Source organism: Cavia porcellus, unplaced genomic scaffold (genome assembly GCF_034190915.1).
Source record: "Cavia porcellus strain 051 isolate PalLab524CR breed Dunkin Hartley unplaced genomic scaffold, mCavPor4.1 scaffold_4, whole genome shotgun sequence".
Classification (NCBI taxonomy): Eukaryota; Metazoa; Chordata; class Mammalia; order Rodentia; family Caviidae; genus Cavia; species Cavia porcellus.
This window is the reverse complement of record NW_026947487.1, coordinates 55,367,069-55,384,658: the sequence shown is the minus strand read 5'-3', so window position 1 is coordinate 55,384,658 and position 17,590 is coordinate 55,367,069. Positions and strand designations below refer to the sequence as shown.

Genomic DNA, 17,590 nt, shown 5'->3' with positions numbered 1-17,590 from the left:
AAAACACATTGGCATCCTTTCTCCATTACTCTCCTTCAGACTGCTGTGGAATACTCCCAGTCACTTCAAAGTGGTTCGGTTTATATTACTGCAATCCACAATTTACACTCACAGAACATAATCACACCTAACATTAAAGTATCTGCTTAAAGCAAATGCCTGTGTCCCTCATGTCAGTGCCACGAGCTCATCCCTGAACAGCTGTGCGGGACGGGATCATAGAAGTGAGGTCACGGGCTGCCCTCACTGGTGACCCATGCTGCCAGAAAAGGGCTCCAGGACAGGGGCTTGCTGTGCTGCTCTTCTTCACATGAGGGCACAGTATGGAGCTTTCAAGGTGCCATCCTGGAAACAGAGATGGAATCCTCCTTACCCCTGTCCCCAGCATCTTCACCATGGAGTGCCTGGCCTCCAGAGCTGTGAGAAAATGAATTCATGATCTTCAGAGATTACCTAGCCTTGGGCCTTCTGTGATAGTACAGTAGCACAAAACAGATTACAACTACAATCTCAGAGAACTACCTGGGGGGACAGACCTGCAACTCTGGGGCAGCCAATAACCTTGGGCCTTCTGTGATAGTATAGTAGCACAAAACAGATTACAACTACAGTCTCAGAGAACTACCTGGGGGGTCAGACCTTCAACTCTGGGGCAGCCAATAAATGAACCTTTCAAACAGCACTGCATTTATTTGGTCTCTGGAAAAGCAATAATGTGACATAGGAACCATCTGCTGTACAACTGGCTGAAATGTTACAGGTTAGCCTAACACAAAAATCTAATTAAAAAACCGATTCTCAAGGAATTATAATTCATTATACCCTGATCATAAATGGTCTTTATTAAAGAATGGCCATACCCTTGTGTTTCAAAATCAAATATTTTATGAGTGATATATTAGACATTAACATAAGCATTTCCTTTAAAATAGTTGTAAGAAGCAAATAAGTAATCTACAAGATATTCACTTCAACTATAAAACACAGACTTGAAGGATCTTAAGTAAACTTCCAAACTCATCGTCAGAATTAAAAGCTTGTATCACAGATGTGTTTAATAAAAAGTATTTGACCTACAGATTATCATTCTAAAATTGAACAATAAATAAACTAAATTTCTTCTTTACCAAAAATCATGAACTGATGAACTAACAATGAAAAGTTAATACTAATTTCAGAAAAAAAGGCACATCCAGGCAAAATAGGAGAGGCGATTTATAAAATGCAGTATTACAACTCTACTGTGTGTAATCAATTGACTGCAAATAAATTACTCTGGAAAATTCTAAACATGAGAGGCATGTTCTGTAAAGCAGGCAAATGAAGACATGGCCTCCTTGCTAGTGTCATCGTCCCCACACCAAGGCTCCCAGAGTATGTGCGATGACCAGAGTCCTGCAGAGGGCACCCTCCTCCCTCCTCGCTGTCACAGGCTGGAACGGCGCTCAGGGCGCGGCACACACTTGGTTATTGCAGCTCTCCACAGCACCGGGGCGAGCAGGAGGCTGAGGGTGGTCACGCTCAGAATGAGGAGGTAGACCTGCCGGACAGAAAGCTGGCAGTGAGCAGTGTGGACAGGCTGAACGTCCAGCACACCTGTCTCAGTATGGGTGGGGCACAGTCACACTGAGCACTGAACAGAGGCTTTCACACTGAATGACATCCTCAGCCCTTTCTTTATTGCTAAGTCACAAAGTTGCCGAGTTGGGCTAAAACTCATGCTCTTCCTGCTTCATCCCCACAGCGCTGAGATGAGAGGTGTGTGCAGCCATGCCTAGCCTCCACCCAGCCTCTCAACAGCACAAGACAGGTGACAGAACATTCAGATATGTTCTGGGATGAACCCCTGGGGTCCACTGCCAACCGCTGACCCACATAGACTCCTTCCCACTATGGGAGGCTCTGTGCCAGATCTCGGCACCTAACCCCCTCCTCTCTGCACCCGCATGTCAGACTTCTCCTGCGTCACCATCTGTGTGATGCTGGAGATGAAGCCTCAGCACTGCACGTGCAGTAGTGCTGCACGGCAGGTCACGGCCATCCTGGGAACATGCAGCCTACATATATGGTTAGACTCCCTAGATGCCAGCGGTGTGAAAGCCGCCAGCTCGGCCTCAAAAGGCAAGTTTTCTTCTTTTCACAGGAAATACCAGTGACTTAACTATGACTGTTGCAAAATACAACAGTATTGGTTCAAGCAGTAGTAACACCCTTCATTTAAAAAGTTCTACTCTTGTGCCCTACTCAATACATGCTCTGGTGCCAGCCTGGTGCCTACAGGTGCTTGAGATGCTGCTGGAATGAGGAACACGCAACACTGACCAGGACGCCCAGGCACAAGCACCAGGACAACTCCCCTGGGCCGATGCCCCCTTGGACTGCCACACTCACCTCCCGAGAAATGATGCCTGCTCTCCGTGCCCGGCTCCCCAGCACAAAGGAGAACTCGCTGACCTGGGCCAGCCCGGCAGAAACGATCCACTTGATGTACTGGCTACTCTTGGGCAGGATGAGAGACAAGACGAACACTGCCAAGGCAAACTGGAAGAGTGGTTCATCACACGCTGCCCGAGCGAAACCCCAGTCCCAGAAAACAAAACAGATGGCAGGGAAATGACGGCCCAAGGTGACACCGGGGCCTTCCAACACATAAAGGCACAGGTAAATGCTAGCAATCTTAAAGCCACTCAAAATAAAAAAACATACTAAAATGAGTTAGGATTGCCAGCAGAAAACAGCCTTTCCCCTTCAAATCGAGTCAGCAGTACTGAAGGTTCAGAAGCGCCCACATTGGGACCTCCAACAGGAGGGCAGCTCAGCCCACTCCACAGCCAGCACTTGAAGTGGATGGTTCTAGTCCAGAAGAGTGCCAGCACCATCATGCAGACACTTAGCGGTGACCAAGCTGGCCATGGTCAGAGGAGGTGCACATGGGAGGTGTGGTCAGGTCCAGGCTCTGGCGCCATCCCCACAGTTCAGGGAGGGGTTGGGAGAGATGCCCCCCACTTCAAACCCCTCCTGTTGGGCACCTGACACCTGGCCACACAACCAGCCAGACCCATCTTGCAGGTCCTCTGGACAGTCACAGGGAGGCCTGTTCTGCTAGGGACACAGGTGTCCAGAGTCCAGCATGGCTAACTCCATCGGGCCCTTGGCAGACACATGGTACCCAGGGAGTCACAGGCTGAAGTGCACGGTTGGGGGTCAGGGCCAGGGCTCAGCAGAGACAGCAATGAGCCATGCCAGGCTAAAAGCAGAGGGGTTTACCCATAGGGATCACCAGAAGAGCAGGTACCTTCATGATCACCACCGCCAGCGTGAGGATCACCAGCACAGTGAGCTCATAGATCACGAAGGTGGGGAACACGTGCAACCCTGCAACAGAACAACAGGGATAAACTCATAGCTCCAGGGAAGGTCTGAAACCCACCTCAGTTCAAGGTGTCCTCCCAAGTGCCTGGTAAAAGCCCTTTCCCTCCGTGCCATGGGAGAGGCGAGTGACACGCATCCGCTACCTCCAACAGATACCACCTGCAAAATAGCATCAAGGCCTAGGGTGGTCCCCGACCTGGAATTCTTCAGGAGCACTCACAGATGCGGAACATGGTCTGGAAGACCCTGGATAGACCCAGGGATCCTCTCGGGTGCCAGGTTTCCCTGCAGGCTACCTGGGTCTTTGTATTGCCAAGGGACAGACAGGGACAGAGGCCCTGACAGGCAAGCTCTAGCCTCACCTTGGCCTTTCTGCCCTTGGAGGAAAACCTCTACCCCAGAGGAGCTCTCTCTACTCTCAGGGCACAGGAACATACTTGTCAGCCATCGCACAAGCCAGTGCCTTTTCTCCTGAGATGTGCGAAGCCTCCCTCTCAGACTGCTTGGGCGCTTGAATGATGCTCGTCCACCTAGCCCGAGGTCCTCAGGTGCCTCACTTCCTCTGGCCATGCACAGGCCACTCTGGGTTGTATTCCTTGGGCTCCCTCTCTGTCAGCTGCAGCTGCCCTGCTCAGTGCATGTCCTTGGTGCCTGTTCTCCCAAATAGGATTGTCAGCCAGACCCTGGGACTCCTGGCCTCCCTGCACAGTGCCACCAGCCTCACACAGGCCCTTGGGGGTTGCCCCCTTGGCCATCTGGCCTGGGTGCTCCTCTGGACATTGTGCCTTCAGCTGCCACAGCTGTCCTTGGTAGACCTCTCCAGTGCCCCATCTCTACACCCATGCAGATGTAAGGAAGCACAGGAGCAGTCAGGCACATGATAATATCCATCTTGCCCACTGGCCAGGTGTGGTGGGTTCCCCAGAGCAGGGTTCTGCATAGGCTGGATGTGGCCTACATGCTGGTGCACCCATGGCTTTGCCTCCTGGTCTGCTCCCCATGCCCCAGCTGGGCAGAAATCTTTCTCCAAAGGACAGACAGGGTTGGGGAGCTGAGGAAAGGTCTGAGCCTCCCTGCTGCTCCTCTGACTGAGACCTGAGAGAGGAGGACTTCCAAACCTGTCTTTCCCTCTCTCCCTTGGACTCTCCAGGAGTACCTCTTACTCCAAGGCCGTATACTTCCTGCCTGACTTGCATGACCTTCAGCCCTAGAGTGCCTGCCCCCAGTGCCTGTGCCTGTCCCCATGCCCACCCTATTCCTGTCCTTGTCCTTACACTGTCAGCATATGCTGCCCAACCACGGTGGCAGTTCTGCTCAGAGGGCAGTGACTGGTGGCACCTCTGCTCATAGGGTAGTGCCAGGCCCACAGCAGTGCCAGAAGAGAGTAGAAAAGATGCATGTGAACCTGAACTCACATAAGCCACTTTGGTAACCACACCCCTCACTGATACAGGGCGGCAAGCTACAGCGTAATTGTTTACTCCCATTTACTCTCCTGACAAACATCAAACAACACATGGTGCAGTATGAGATCACCAAGATGCTGGCTCTGCCACTTCCCAACTGTGCACTGCTAGTCTGTAGTGCCTCAGTCACCTCCCTGTAATACAGATGTAGGGTGGGGGAGTGGGGCTGCTCACAGCCAAGGCCTGTTAGATGCCTGGCGAACAGCTGTTAGGCCTTTGTCATTCTGCCCAGAGCCCACAGTGCCTGCTTCTGAAATGCCAGTGCCCAGGGAGGCAGAATGTGGTGAGCAATGAGATCCCCCTGGGAACCTGTGACAGGAAGCCCATGCTGTTGGCCCATTTAGTCCCAGCAGGGGCCCAGGCTGTGGTGCAGTGCAGGCAGGCACCTGTCCGCCAGGGCTGTATGGCTTTGGTGGCCCCACCTCAATTCTGCCACGTACCATGCATGGACTGAGCCATATCCCTAAGGCTCACAGGCCAGAGTCCCATGACAGGCACCAGGAAGTAAAAGAGGTAAAATAAGGTCAGGAGTGGAGCCCAACCAGACAGGACTGTGGCTTGGTAAAACAAGGGAGAGTGGGGAGCCAGGCACATCCTCCCAGTAACCTGCTTACTATGCTTTAGTAACAGTCAAAGCACGCAGAGAAAGGGAAAGAATGAGACCTGCCATCACCACAGTGTACAGACCTGCACCAGGGACAATGTGCACAATAGCTGGGCAGCCAGCAAGACTGTCTGATATAGCTCTGCCATGAAGCCCCTAGCACACCCAGAGGAAGACTCAGGCTCCACCTCAACCCTCCCTCTGCACTGTGCTCGCTGCCCAGTGATCCAGAACCCAGGGACAGGAGCACAAGGACATCAGGGCTCTCTCCACGGGGTTTCCTCATGCTCAGCTGACTGCACAAGAACCACCCAGCCGCTAAGCTGCCTGGCAAGAGAGTCCCACCTCACCTCTAACGAAGCATTGGGCCCAAGCCAGTACTTCCCCACACCTGCCCGCACATCTGCATGCAGGCCTCTGGGCCAGCTGTCATCCTGTGTCTTTTTGGGATCATGCTGAGTCTGTCACTATGCAAACTGCAGGAGCATTTGCAACAATCGGCATTCTGCATGGGAGGGCTGGATGTGACTTGAACCTTCAGCTCACTCAGTCTTAGAGGGGGCCCTTGACAACACTGATGGCCACTGAGGGCCCATGGTCTGCAGGGTTAGGACTCTTGGAAGTCACCAGATCATCTGCAGCATCTGAAGACATGCACCCCCAGGCTAATGGAGCCCAACTTCACAAGCAATTGACTAATTCATGTCTTCTAGTTTCCCCCTTTACATAAGATTTTTCCCAGACTCTAGAAAAATACAACTGTACACACAAACACATAACAGACCTGATCTGCAAGTGCTCCACACATGCAATTGTGATGCAGAGGGACAGTTACCTATGGATGCAAAGAAGATGATGGCCAGGAAGTCCCGGACAGGCTCTATGTAAGCCATGACTTCCTCAGTGACCATGTGGCCTTGGGAGGAGACCAGTGCTCCTGCTAAGAAGCAGCCCAGCTCCATGGAGACATCCAGCAGCTCTGTGACCTGGGGACAAGAAGGGACACACTATCACACAGGCACACGGTATTGCTGAGCCCAGCTGCCTGCAGCAGGACTAGCACCCCAGGACCTGCAAGGAAGACAGGCAGAGTTAACACTGGGAAGGCAAAATTAAAATATTTGAAACAGTCATTGATGTAGGCTGCAGTGGTATCTCTGAATAGGAATATTTCCCAAAATTTAAGTATTTGTGATATATCATCTCTACCTGAATCGATCAATAGCCAGACTGGCACTAAAAAAATGGATTCTAGGGGCTGGGGATTTAGCTCAGTGGCATAAGCGCCTGCCTTGCAAGCAGGCAGTTGTGAGTTCGATCCTTGGTACTGATAAAAAAAAAACCAAAAAGACAAAAAAATGGATTCTATCACCAGCCTCAAGCCATGAAGAGAAGGTAGACATAGACACCACTCATAACGACCACCTGCAGGACTCAAGGAGGTGTCTCTATAGCCAGGGACACAAACCAGTGAGGCAGACCGGAGAGAACGCTCAGCATGATGTATAGGTCTTGGCTCTGGTCCTGGTAAACACAGAGCTTGGGAAGCATCTTGGTGAGACATTAGTGACAAATCAGCTCAAAAGAAAATGCTTTCTATTTTTAGAAAATAAAATTATGAATAACAGCATCAGACAAACAAAATGAACTTCTGAAGGAATGCCACTTACAATGGCATCAGAAAGCATGGAGTACTGAGGGACAGATTCCCCCAGACATGTGCAACCTCCAAACCCAACCAAGTCATCACTAAGACACCAGGAAGACAGCAGCCAGCCCAGGAGGCCTCATCTCACCCTTGGCAGCTTGGCGGATCCAGCAGAATCCAGTAAGATGTGCGTGTGTGCGTGTGCATTCATGTGTGTGTGCATGTGTATGTGTGTGTGTGAAAATCGACACCTGAATTTGTACATGAAATTCAAGAAGAACGCAAAGACAGCCAAGATAGACACTGACATAGAATCATGTCAGGGCTGGGCTGCTACTACAGGTCAAGCTAGAGATGACAAGAATGCAGGTGAGCACACCAAGGGGCAAAGCAGAGAGAAATGAATGCACGCACACACATGTACACATGCCACTCATACATGCACAAGAGTACTCGCACATACGCCTACCACACACAGCCAGACTACATATGAGCAAGGCTCTGTGGATGTTGACAAGGACAATAGAAAGCAGTGAGCAAAGTGTCATTTTTACACACGGTATTGGAAAATGCACGTGAGGAAATGAGCCCCTGTCCACTGCCTCATACCACCAGCAAAGGGCTGAGACCAAAAGTGACAGGACCAAAAGTGGGTGAGAATGGAGAACAACAGGCTCCTACTTGATATCAGTGGCACAACACAGTTGCTCTGGAATTAGCCAAGACACTGAGGCTAACACATGTGTGCTCTGTGACCCAGTCCATGGCCTGTGGTCATCAGAGGTGAAACCCTACTCCACAAATACGCATGGGGCTGGACAGCATCACTGTTCATCTGGCCCTAAGTGGACAGCAGGAGGAGCTAGAAGCCGAGGCCTATTTGCAAGTGCAGTGGCCCACAGCCAGCATATACCTGAGAATGTCCCAGGCCAGTACCTGCTTGGAAGCACCCAACAGCAGGCTTAGCAGACAATGTGAGGGAAGAGAGAGTGGACAAAAACCATGAGCCAAGAAAGAGGCTCCTTCTAACTTGTGCAGCCACTGGGAAGGCAGCATGGAAGTTGTCTAGTGCAACAGCTTTGCTACAAGTTATTCCCAGAGGGACAGAGTGAAGTAAGCATCTAGGTGAGTCACCTTCTGGAAACAGTAAAGTCACCATGAGTACCTTGAGCAGATACAAATCCTGGTCTCTGTGACTTAAAAATACTCCCATGCATAAGGAAGAACTTTTATTAACTTACTTTTTTTTTTTCTTTTTCCTTTTTATCGGTACCGAGGATTAAACTCACGACTGCCTGCTTGCAAGGCAGGCCCTTATGCCGCTGAGCTAAATCCCCAGCCCCCAAACTTACTTTTTAGAAATTAAAACTTCTGAGACACAGAACACTCAGGTGCAGCCCTAAGGAGCAGCAGAGCTTGCCTCACTTAGGCTTTCCAAGGAGAGAGTCTCAGCCAGGACAGGAACACGCCACACACCACAGGCTCAGTCCCACCCCAGCTCCTGCAAGCATGCGTCTCCCATGTCTGGAAGCGTGCACCTCCACTTGTGGCACTTGGAGCTCGACCTCTCTGCAGATGCCCTCAGACTGTGTGCCCTAAGGGTTATGGGCAGTACTCCCAGATAGGGTGTGTGCGTTACATTTCTCTTGTTGCTGGAACAAAATATTTGATGTCCAAAATTAAGGAAGGAAAGGTTTATTTAGCCCACTGTTTGTGGAGGTTTTAGTCCATAATCAGCTGGCTCCAAGGCAGAGTGGCATGGCAGAGGGCAACAAGTAATGGTGGAGGTAGGGAGCAAAAGCTACAAGAGTAAAAAGAAAAAGGAAAGGAGCACGGAAAGAAGATCTGTCTCTTAAACTGTATGCAGGCTACTCATCCTAGAGTGAGTGTGGCACTCACACTCATAATCCCAGCAATGGACCATTAATCAGTCACAAATTCTAGAAGCCCACTTGCATGAATACATGAGGCTTTGGGGGGACATTCAGACTCCAACCATAACATAACGGGTATCTTGGTTGCTCTGCGTTCACTCCTTGGCGAAACTTGGCTGCTTTCATATGATAAAGCTGCTATGAACACTCACGTCCCTGTTACCCAGCAACTGAAACCTTCACTTCTTGGACAAAAGCTAAGGTGCACAAGTATTGGGCTATGCAGCAACAGTACCTGGTGATGCTGTCATCAAGATTGGGATGACCTGTAAGAGTCCAGGCCACTTTGCCACTCTTCCATGACAAATGTGTCCTGGTAAGATGCCTTGTTTCCAACATGAACCTTTCCAAAAATCTTTCACACTGTGCCAACAGAAGTTATAGTGCAACTAGTTTGTCATCATCAACTGGAACTAGCATTTGCTTGAAACTTTACTTACTATTTCAGGTGTAAAGCTATTTGAAAATTTAAGGCAGAGTAACATGGTTTGATGTTGATATAAATACAATACTCCTGAGTCATATTTTCACAAAGTACTTAGGAGTATAAGTGAAACAGGTTTAGCTTAGCGCTGTAAACTATGTATAAATAGAAAGTACTAGGGTTTCAAATATTTTAATCATTAATAAAATGAAAAGGTAAAGAACTGATCACAAGCTTCAGGGAAAGATTGTGAACAGGAGCACAAAAACAATGTAGGTAGTGGTGAGAATTACCATTAACATTAAAAAGATGAAAGCGGATACTCCCAAGATAAGGATTTCCTTGTTCCCTTTGCTTTCCATATGGAGCTTTCGATAATATGGTCCTATGAGGTAAGTCTTTATCAGAAGACATAAGAGGAAAACAGCAGCTAGTGAAAAGAGAATCTGGCCAATCAGGAGTAGTATTCGCAGTACTTCCATGATAATGCTAGGAAAGAAAAAAGAAACATTATTTCACTTCCAAAACTTCCTTTAAAATGCTCCAAAAAGAACTTCCAATTTTGTAAACACATTACAGTTTTTATTTTCAAATACTAAAACAAAAGCTGAGAACTGTATTAGTTGCAGAAACTACCTTATGTGAATTAAATGTGGACTGTTTTGAATTGACACTTTGGAGCCAATACACTTCCAGGATGTGAAAATTCTTGATGGACAGCTTTCCTATCCTGGTGGAACCTCAATGGAAAACTCCTCACCAGGAATCAGCCCTGTTGCTCTCACAAGGTCAGTTACCTCAGCCACACGTCACAGGCGCCTCCCTGGAAACATCGCCTGTTTGTCTGGGCAGAGGAGTGGGCACGCTCATAGGCTCACAGGTGGATTGCGGCTTAGGTAAGCGCCAGCCCTATGCTACGAGCAGCTCACACATATCTGGCTGCGGGTAGCCACACATACCCAGGGTGCTGTCAGGAGCAGCACATTTCATTCAACAGGAAGCTGCTCTGATTTCTAATCCCAGTCACAACCTGTGGGAGCATCATCCCCTCAATGGGCCTTACCTAGCTTCTAGGCTCTGATCTGGCAAGGAGCAGTGCTATTTGCCTTTCTGTGGGGAGAGGCAAGATCTCCACTTCACACAAGTCTGTGTTAGCAGCACAAACTGTTCACTTGTTGTAGGAACTGAGATATTTGCACAATTCTTATGAATGCACAGGAAAACTATATAATTAAGACACATAACTGGCTTTCCTATGTGCAAAACCATCTTTTCCTCTGTCCTTAAGTACAGGAAACCAGAGCTTTTTCTGAGTTCTGTTCTTTGCCTGTGAAATGTCTGGGAGGAAGAGTTTATTCTTTCCTTTAGGAAGGATCAAGATTAATTCTGAATAAAGCCTCAAAGAAGCAAACTCTATATTCACATTACAACTGACTTTATTTCCTTGGGTTTGTTTTTTTTGTCTTTTTGAGACAGGGTCTTACTATGCAGTTCAGGCTGATCTGGAACTTGTAACAATCCTCTTGCCTCAGCCTCCCAAGTCCTGGGATTGCAGACCTGCAGCACCACTCCTGGCTTTTTTTGTTTTTTTTTGTTTTGTTTTTTTTGGATGACCTTATTCATATGTTTATTTATTTACTTATTTTGTAGGTATTCAGAACTTCATGTGTGGCAGGCAGGCACTGTGCTGATGAGCCATAGCCCTGACCCCTATATCTGTAATTTATTTTATTACCTGCTCCCATCGCCACCGAAGAGCTAGGACAGTAGAGGAACAGTGACACCGCACCTTCCAATGATGCCCGAAAGCTACAAGAGACAGAGCTGTGGCCAGTAGGGTCATGCTGTCACAGTGGGACACAGGGTCTGGGCACCTTTCTCAACAGTTTAGGCAGCATGGTCACCAACAGCTTTGCATCAAAAAGACAAGGTGCGCGCTGACCTTTACCTGGAGGACGAGCTGGCCCCTGCTTGTATGAGTGTCGGCATGATGGCAATGAATAGCCCCAGCTGCACGTCCTGCATCACCAGCATGCCGAGTAGCACGGCACTGTAGTCCAGGTCACCTGCCAGAGAGATGGTTGTCAGACACAGCTTGCATCACCAAGTTCCTTAAGGTATAGTCATCTACGCATTTCCAAAATAAAGTGAATGATTTTGGTAACCTGAATGTTAACTTTAAAGTCTCGGGACCAAGGATCAGCAGCACAGTGCCTGCCTGGCAAGCGCAAGATTGTAAGTTGCATTTCTAGTACCAAAAAAAAAGCTTTAAAATCTCTTTACAGCTAAATAGCTCAACTTCTCAGAAGGCTGAGGCAGGATCACCAGATGCAGTTGAGGACTGGCTTGAGCAGTTCAACAGACACCAAATCAGAAAAATGTTTTTAATTTTTAAATGCTTCGGTTTTAAGTTTGTCTTTTTGCAGATTCTCAAACTTTACAAACCCAATGTCTCCTTCCAGAGGATGTGCTAGGCATCTCCTTCCCCTCAGCACTGTGGGATTAACCCACACCCACATCTCTAGCGTGCCAATGAAATGCCTTCATTATCCAGCTTCAATGAAGACTCACGCTGTCAACTTCTGCTACAAAAGATGATGCTGTCTCAAAGGAATGAGTGCCAGGTTACTCCTGCACATTTGCAAACCTTTTCTAGGCCATGTACCAAGGGACCAGTCTTCGGCTGTGAATTCCTCTCCTAAGTAGCTGGACCCATCCCGTTTCCATAGAGCACGCTGTGGGGCTCCCAGGGCTCAGTGCTCCCCAATGCTGAGACACTGCTGAAGCATTTTCCAGCAGGGAGGGGCCCTCTGAGGCGGTGGCCTGAGGTCCCTGCTGTCTAACGAGCCTAGGTATCTTCTACCATGCGATCTGCCCACTTTCTGGTTTGGATTTCCAGACGTCTCAAAGTGCTCTGGATTTTAATCCTTTGCTCACTATGCAGACTGAACATATGTCTTTCCACAGCCTGCTGCTATAAAAACCTTTAAATAAATGTTCACCATGTTCCTTTCTACCAAGGCTCCTTCTAGACTCTTGAATTGAACTTAGGACCTCACACTTGCCAGGCAGATGCTGTACTGCTGAGCCATACCCCCAGCCTCCATGACGTGATGTGTGCAGTTCAGATAGGCTCTGGCATTGCCACATTTGAGTACCTTTTCTCATTCATTGCCCATCTTCTCCCTGCTCCTTTCAGTGCTTGGGCTATCTGCTGTCCCATCTAAGTGGTAGCACAGTTGTGCCTTCATCATGGCAACATAATCAGTCCTGGAGTGGGGAAGACATGCTCCTCACTCTGAATTCATGTCAACTCTTCTTGGCCTTTGGTTCTAAGTACATCTGACCATTTTGCCGAGATGTTTACAACACCCTGCCAGACCTTCTACTAGAACACTCTTAAGCTTTTAAATCCAGGAAAGAATAACATCTTTATGTGCTAAACATTTTTATTCACAAAGTCTCTCCAGCTAAATCTTACTAACATTTTGGGATCTTTAAAGATACTATGCTGGGTATGGTGGCACAAGTCTGTAACCCCAACACTCAGGAGGCTGAGGCAGGAGGATCACGAGTTTGAGGCCAGTCTAAACTACACAGTAAGAGCCTGTTTCCAAAAAAAGAAAAGGAAAAAGAAAATAAAGGTGACATAAATCTTGAGAGATTTATTCCAGCACTCCTTGTACTTTTTGTTACCATTACAAATTTAAACTTTTTTTCAAATTACATTTTCTAGCAATGCCACAGGTACATTACATTTTAACATCTTTAACAACGAATTTCCATCAAAGTCTGTTGTGCTCCAGTGTCTGCAGCTCTCCCAAACAATACCCATGAACAGTGACGCCTACATTCTCCAGGGTGGCCTTTTGGAAAACACACACAGCCCCCTTTTCTAACAGCTCACAGTAGACTTACCCAATCTGGTGCCTGCCCTGGGTGCCCACCCCACCCTTCAGTAGCACCTGTGGTGGCCACCAAGGACCCATCCATCCTGAGTGTGGATTAGTTCTCTACCACTGCCTGCGGCCCCCAGCGTCTATCACCTCTTCTGAGATGGCTGCCCACAGGGTGTATCTGTGCTTCTCTAAAGACTGAGACTGCAGCTACTTCCTGTCCTGGGGGCAAGCAGCACGGAAGGTTCCTCTGTGTTTTTCCACTTTGCATCTGGTCTTTGTGCCTGTGTGTGAGCCATGTGGGCAGAGCCGGAGCCTTCACACACACAGTATGCCCCTGGCATGCTCGCTCTGAAGTCTTGGCCAAGCTTCCCGGCGGTAGGAATGTGTACTGTGGCTGTTGACATCTTTCTCTAAAGTCTCTTCTGAGCTTTCGCACCCACACCAGAGTCCCAAAGCAGGTGTGTGAACTCGATGTGACTAATGTAGGCTCAAGCTCTGGTTTCTGACCCAGGGCCGGCTCTGTGCACGGCCCGGCACAGGGCAGTGCTGTGCCCCATAAGGGGCAGCCATGCCTCTCTGTTCTCTTTCCATACTTCCTTCAAGCCCTGGATGCGTGGGCTATCAGTGTGAAGTTACTGTGATACCCTAACCTTGTATTTTATGGACTTTCATGGAACAAAAGCAAAGTAGTGAGAACTTTGCTCACAGACGAGCACACCGCTCCTCCTAACTTCCCCCAGTGCCGGCACGCACACCAGTCTCCTGTCCATGGACTTCAAACCTCCCATCCCCGCTGCATGGAAGTCTCCTTGTGGTCTTTCCTACTTCTTATCCGTGTGTCCACACTTGGGTGAAGGCAGAGCAAGGGTCAGGAGCTGGGTGGTCCTACAAATGGGTCAGGTGAGTCCACTGCTGGTATTAGACTTGAGAAAAACAGTGAACAGCAATGCTAACCTCTTCAGCCACCAGTCTTGGCCAGGTCTAGCATCTCTCAGGTCTCAAACTACCCCTCATTTGGAAGCAGGCAATAGCTGTTTCTCTTGATATGTCAGAGAAGTGGCAACTTGCAGATGCTGAGCTTCCAGGTACTCAGTCCCCTTCAGAGAACAGGGCCAAGATCCCATGCCTGCCTCCACAGCCCTGAGGGGAGAAGCCTGGCAGCTTCTCCTCAGAGGACCATGACTCGTAAGTCAACGATGTGTGTACTGTGTACTCAGAAGACCCATCACCTACCTTCTTTATCTCCACGTGCACTGCCCATGAGGAACCTGGACACCAGGGGTGTGCTTGATAAGGACAAACAGGTCGAAATGAAGACACTCTGGGTGGGCCTGATCCGCAGAAGGTGTCCCCACAGCAGGCCAAAGGCAATCATCAGGACTGTCATGTAACATGGCCCTTGCAAGGATATTTTCCAAACCTAACAGAGAACACGTGTTTATGCGCATGCTGGGAACAACAGACATCTACACGCTCACACAGGTGATCTCTAGGGAAGCAATGCTTGTTGCATGCTCAGCCAATTTTGACACAGTGACACTTTCCTCAGGTGTGTGCACACACACATGCACATGCCCAATGCATATACAATTAGAGGTGGTCTACCAGACAACCAAAGTCCCCGAAAGCTCAAGTCCTGATATAAACAGTGCAGTCTGCACATCATACTGTGCAACTTAAATCACCTGGAGATGTCTTATGAGACCCAAAATAAGGCTGAGGCTATGCAAATAGCTGTCATACCATTCTATCTAGGGAATAACAAAAGACAACATCTGCATGTGTTCGATAGAGACACAATTTTTTTCCTGAAGCTTTTCAACCTGCAGTTGTCTGTTTCTTGTATCTCTGCATGTATGTAAATAAAAATCGAATCCTCAGGATGAATGTTGGAGACTAGACTCCCTCACCTATTTTCCAGTGAAAACACTGACACACACAGAGGTAGAGTAATTTGCATAAGGTCACAGAGACATGCAGAACAGGAGGCAAGTCCAAGTCTGGTGGCTCAACTGGCAAAAAGATTTTTATTAGGTGCTCACTATGCAGCTAGCACTGCTCCAAATGCAATGGGAAACGAGAAAGAAACTAGGTTTGACCCTAAGCCTGAAGGGCTCAATCTAGTGGAAAGCCAGGCCTAAAGCCAGAGTATTAATACCAAGATGGACAGTGTGTGTTAACTGGAAACACCCTGTCCTACCCACACGCATGTTCATATCCCTTTCCCTGCTGCAAACTCGCAGTCATGTCCAAGGTCCCCAAGCACAATTCCCCACGCTGATCAGTGCCTGCCAAGGCTGCTCCCAAACGCTCAGATTCCCTCTCCTGCTTCCTGTGCTTGGGTTAGATCTTGAGGGCACTCTAAAGCTACCTCATGTTGCTCCTTCTCTTCCTACTGTGACCACCGAGACTGGAGCTGGGGTGTGAGGTTGGGTTCTGGGCAGGTGCTGCTGGGGCTAACAGGAGCACTGACAGAAGGTCCTGCTCACCCTCAAGGCTGCCTAAGTGCTCTGTACCCAAGATCCCCACCAGAGCAGACTGTCATCCAGTGCCTCTCCTCAGGCAGGAGGCCCTAGGAAAAAGACTCACAGCAGCCAGAAGCTCCTGGTCAGAGTGGGTTCCCAGCTCCTGTCAGAAATGCAGCCTGCAAGTCCCTTGGGTCCCAGGTGACCCCTGCTATCAGGACACAGGAAGTGCTACCCACAAGCTCTTGGTAGTGGCCCTGCTCCCCTCCCTTCCCTCGGACATATCTTTCTAAAACCCGGGGAGGAATCTCTGTGTACTCATCTACCATCCTGGCTATTTCAGGCTGACCTAAAGCTTTGCCAGTTACACTTGGTACACTTGGTAACAAAAGGCAAAAAAAAAAAAAAAATCAGTTTGTTAGCTAGGCATCAACATCTTGCAATCTAAATTCAGAGACTTAAAAGAGCAATAAGGTACACTTCAGGTAATGAGAACTGGAAGGTCAGGGCTGCCCCTCGGCAGTTGCTCGAGCTCTAGAAAGGCAGGAGAGAGTCCCTGCCAGAGCCGAGGACCTGGGCAGAGAGGGTGAGAAACACCGTCCAGCTCGGGGCCCATGAGGGCTCAAGGATGTCTGAGTCCCCACGTAGGAGTCTCCCCACTCACTGCCGCCAGCCACATGAGTCAGCACAGTGATGCCCCTTCCAAGAAGCCCACATCCAGATCAAGCAAAGACCAAGGTATCAACACATTAGGTGGACATGGGGACTGACACAGGGGCACGCTTGGCAGCGTTAGAAATTATTATGTGAGCTTTGTGTGGCATCATTATTTAGCTATGTCTATTACAAGAGAAAAATATAAATTATGAAAGTTTAGAGCCAGAAAAAACATTAATCTCTTGAATTCCTATCACATCGCAAAGACACTGTGATCCATGAAGCTTCCTGCTGTTACTCCTGGGCAAAACCAGAACCTCCCCTGGGCTCGCCCTAAGCTGCTCCTGGCTATAACTGTCTCTAACAAAATGGAAACACACTGGGAAGCAAAGCCTCAGCTCTCTTCTTGGGCCAGCCCAAGACAGGGTCTGCCCTGGTGGTCCTGGAGAGCTGTGGCGAAGTCGACGCCCGAGGACCCCTCTTCCATCTATGTGCGCTCCCCTCCCCACCCACAACACCTGGAGAACTCACAGGACGCACAGCTGCTTCTCTTTAGGACCTAGGAAAGGGTAAATTTTCTTAATCTTTAAGTTCAGAAATTAATGTGGGGTTCGTATAGCAAAAGTACAAATAGATGCCAGAGAAATTGGAGAAAGCACTGAAACAACCAGGGCACCCCAGGGAAGCAGGCATTCTTGAGAAATTGGGACAGGGCAGTGCCTTGTGTAAGCACACAGACAGTGGAGTTTCAAGGCAGAAAGCTTATAGTTTGTCCATAATCAGCTGGCTCCAAGGCCAGGTGGCACATGGCAGAGGGCAACAGTTCATGGTGGCAGAAGTCAACAAAAACAACAAGAACAAAAAGGGAGGAGAGAAGAGAGAAGACTCTTTCTGTCCTTTATACTGTATGTAGGTCACCTTAGGGTGGGTGTAGCACTCACAATCATAATCCCCAGCACTGGACCATGAATCATTCACAAACTCTAGAAGCCTGACCCATGACTGAATGAGGCTTTGGGTGAACATCTAGATGTAAGCCATAACAGGCAAAGAGCAAAAACTGCCAGAAACAAAAGTAGGTATCTTGAAAGTAAACACAAGCCTTTAAAAGTTGATGCTTC

At 48.8% G+C, this 17,590-nt stretch overlaps 1 protein-coding gene across 4 annotated transcripts in view; it reads right to left on the bottom strand.

The window, feature by feature from the left end:
- Positions 1–670: 670 nt before the first annotated feature.
- Tmco3 (transmembrane and coiled-coil domains 3) overlaps positions 671–17,590 on the bottom strand; it is a 31,135-nt gene continuing 14,215 nt past the window's right edge. For all 4 annotated transcript variants that reach the window (XM_013141337.3, XM_013141336.3, XM_005007128.3 and 1 more), the window contains 7 exons: positions 14,581–14,767; positions 11,397–11,514; positions 9,742–9,937; positions 6,278–6,428; positions 3,296–3,375; positions 2,392–2,541; positions 671–1,540 (listed from right to left, as the gene is read on the bottom strand). In XM_013141337.3, the coding sequence (XP_012996791.1) occupies positions 1,427–1,540; positions 2,392–2,541; positions 3,296–3,375; positions 6,278–6,428; positions 9,742–9,937; positions 11,397–11,514; positions 14,581–14,767 (996 nt within the window). In that variant the 3' untranslated portion in view covers positions 671–1,426. The remainder of the gene's footprint in view (positions 1,541–2,391; positions 2,542–3,295; positions 3,376–6,277; positions 6,429–9,741; positions 9,938–11,396; positions 11,515–14,580; positions 14,768–17,590) is intronic.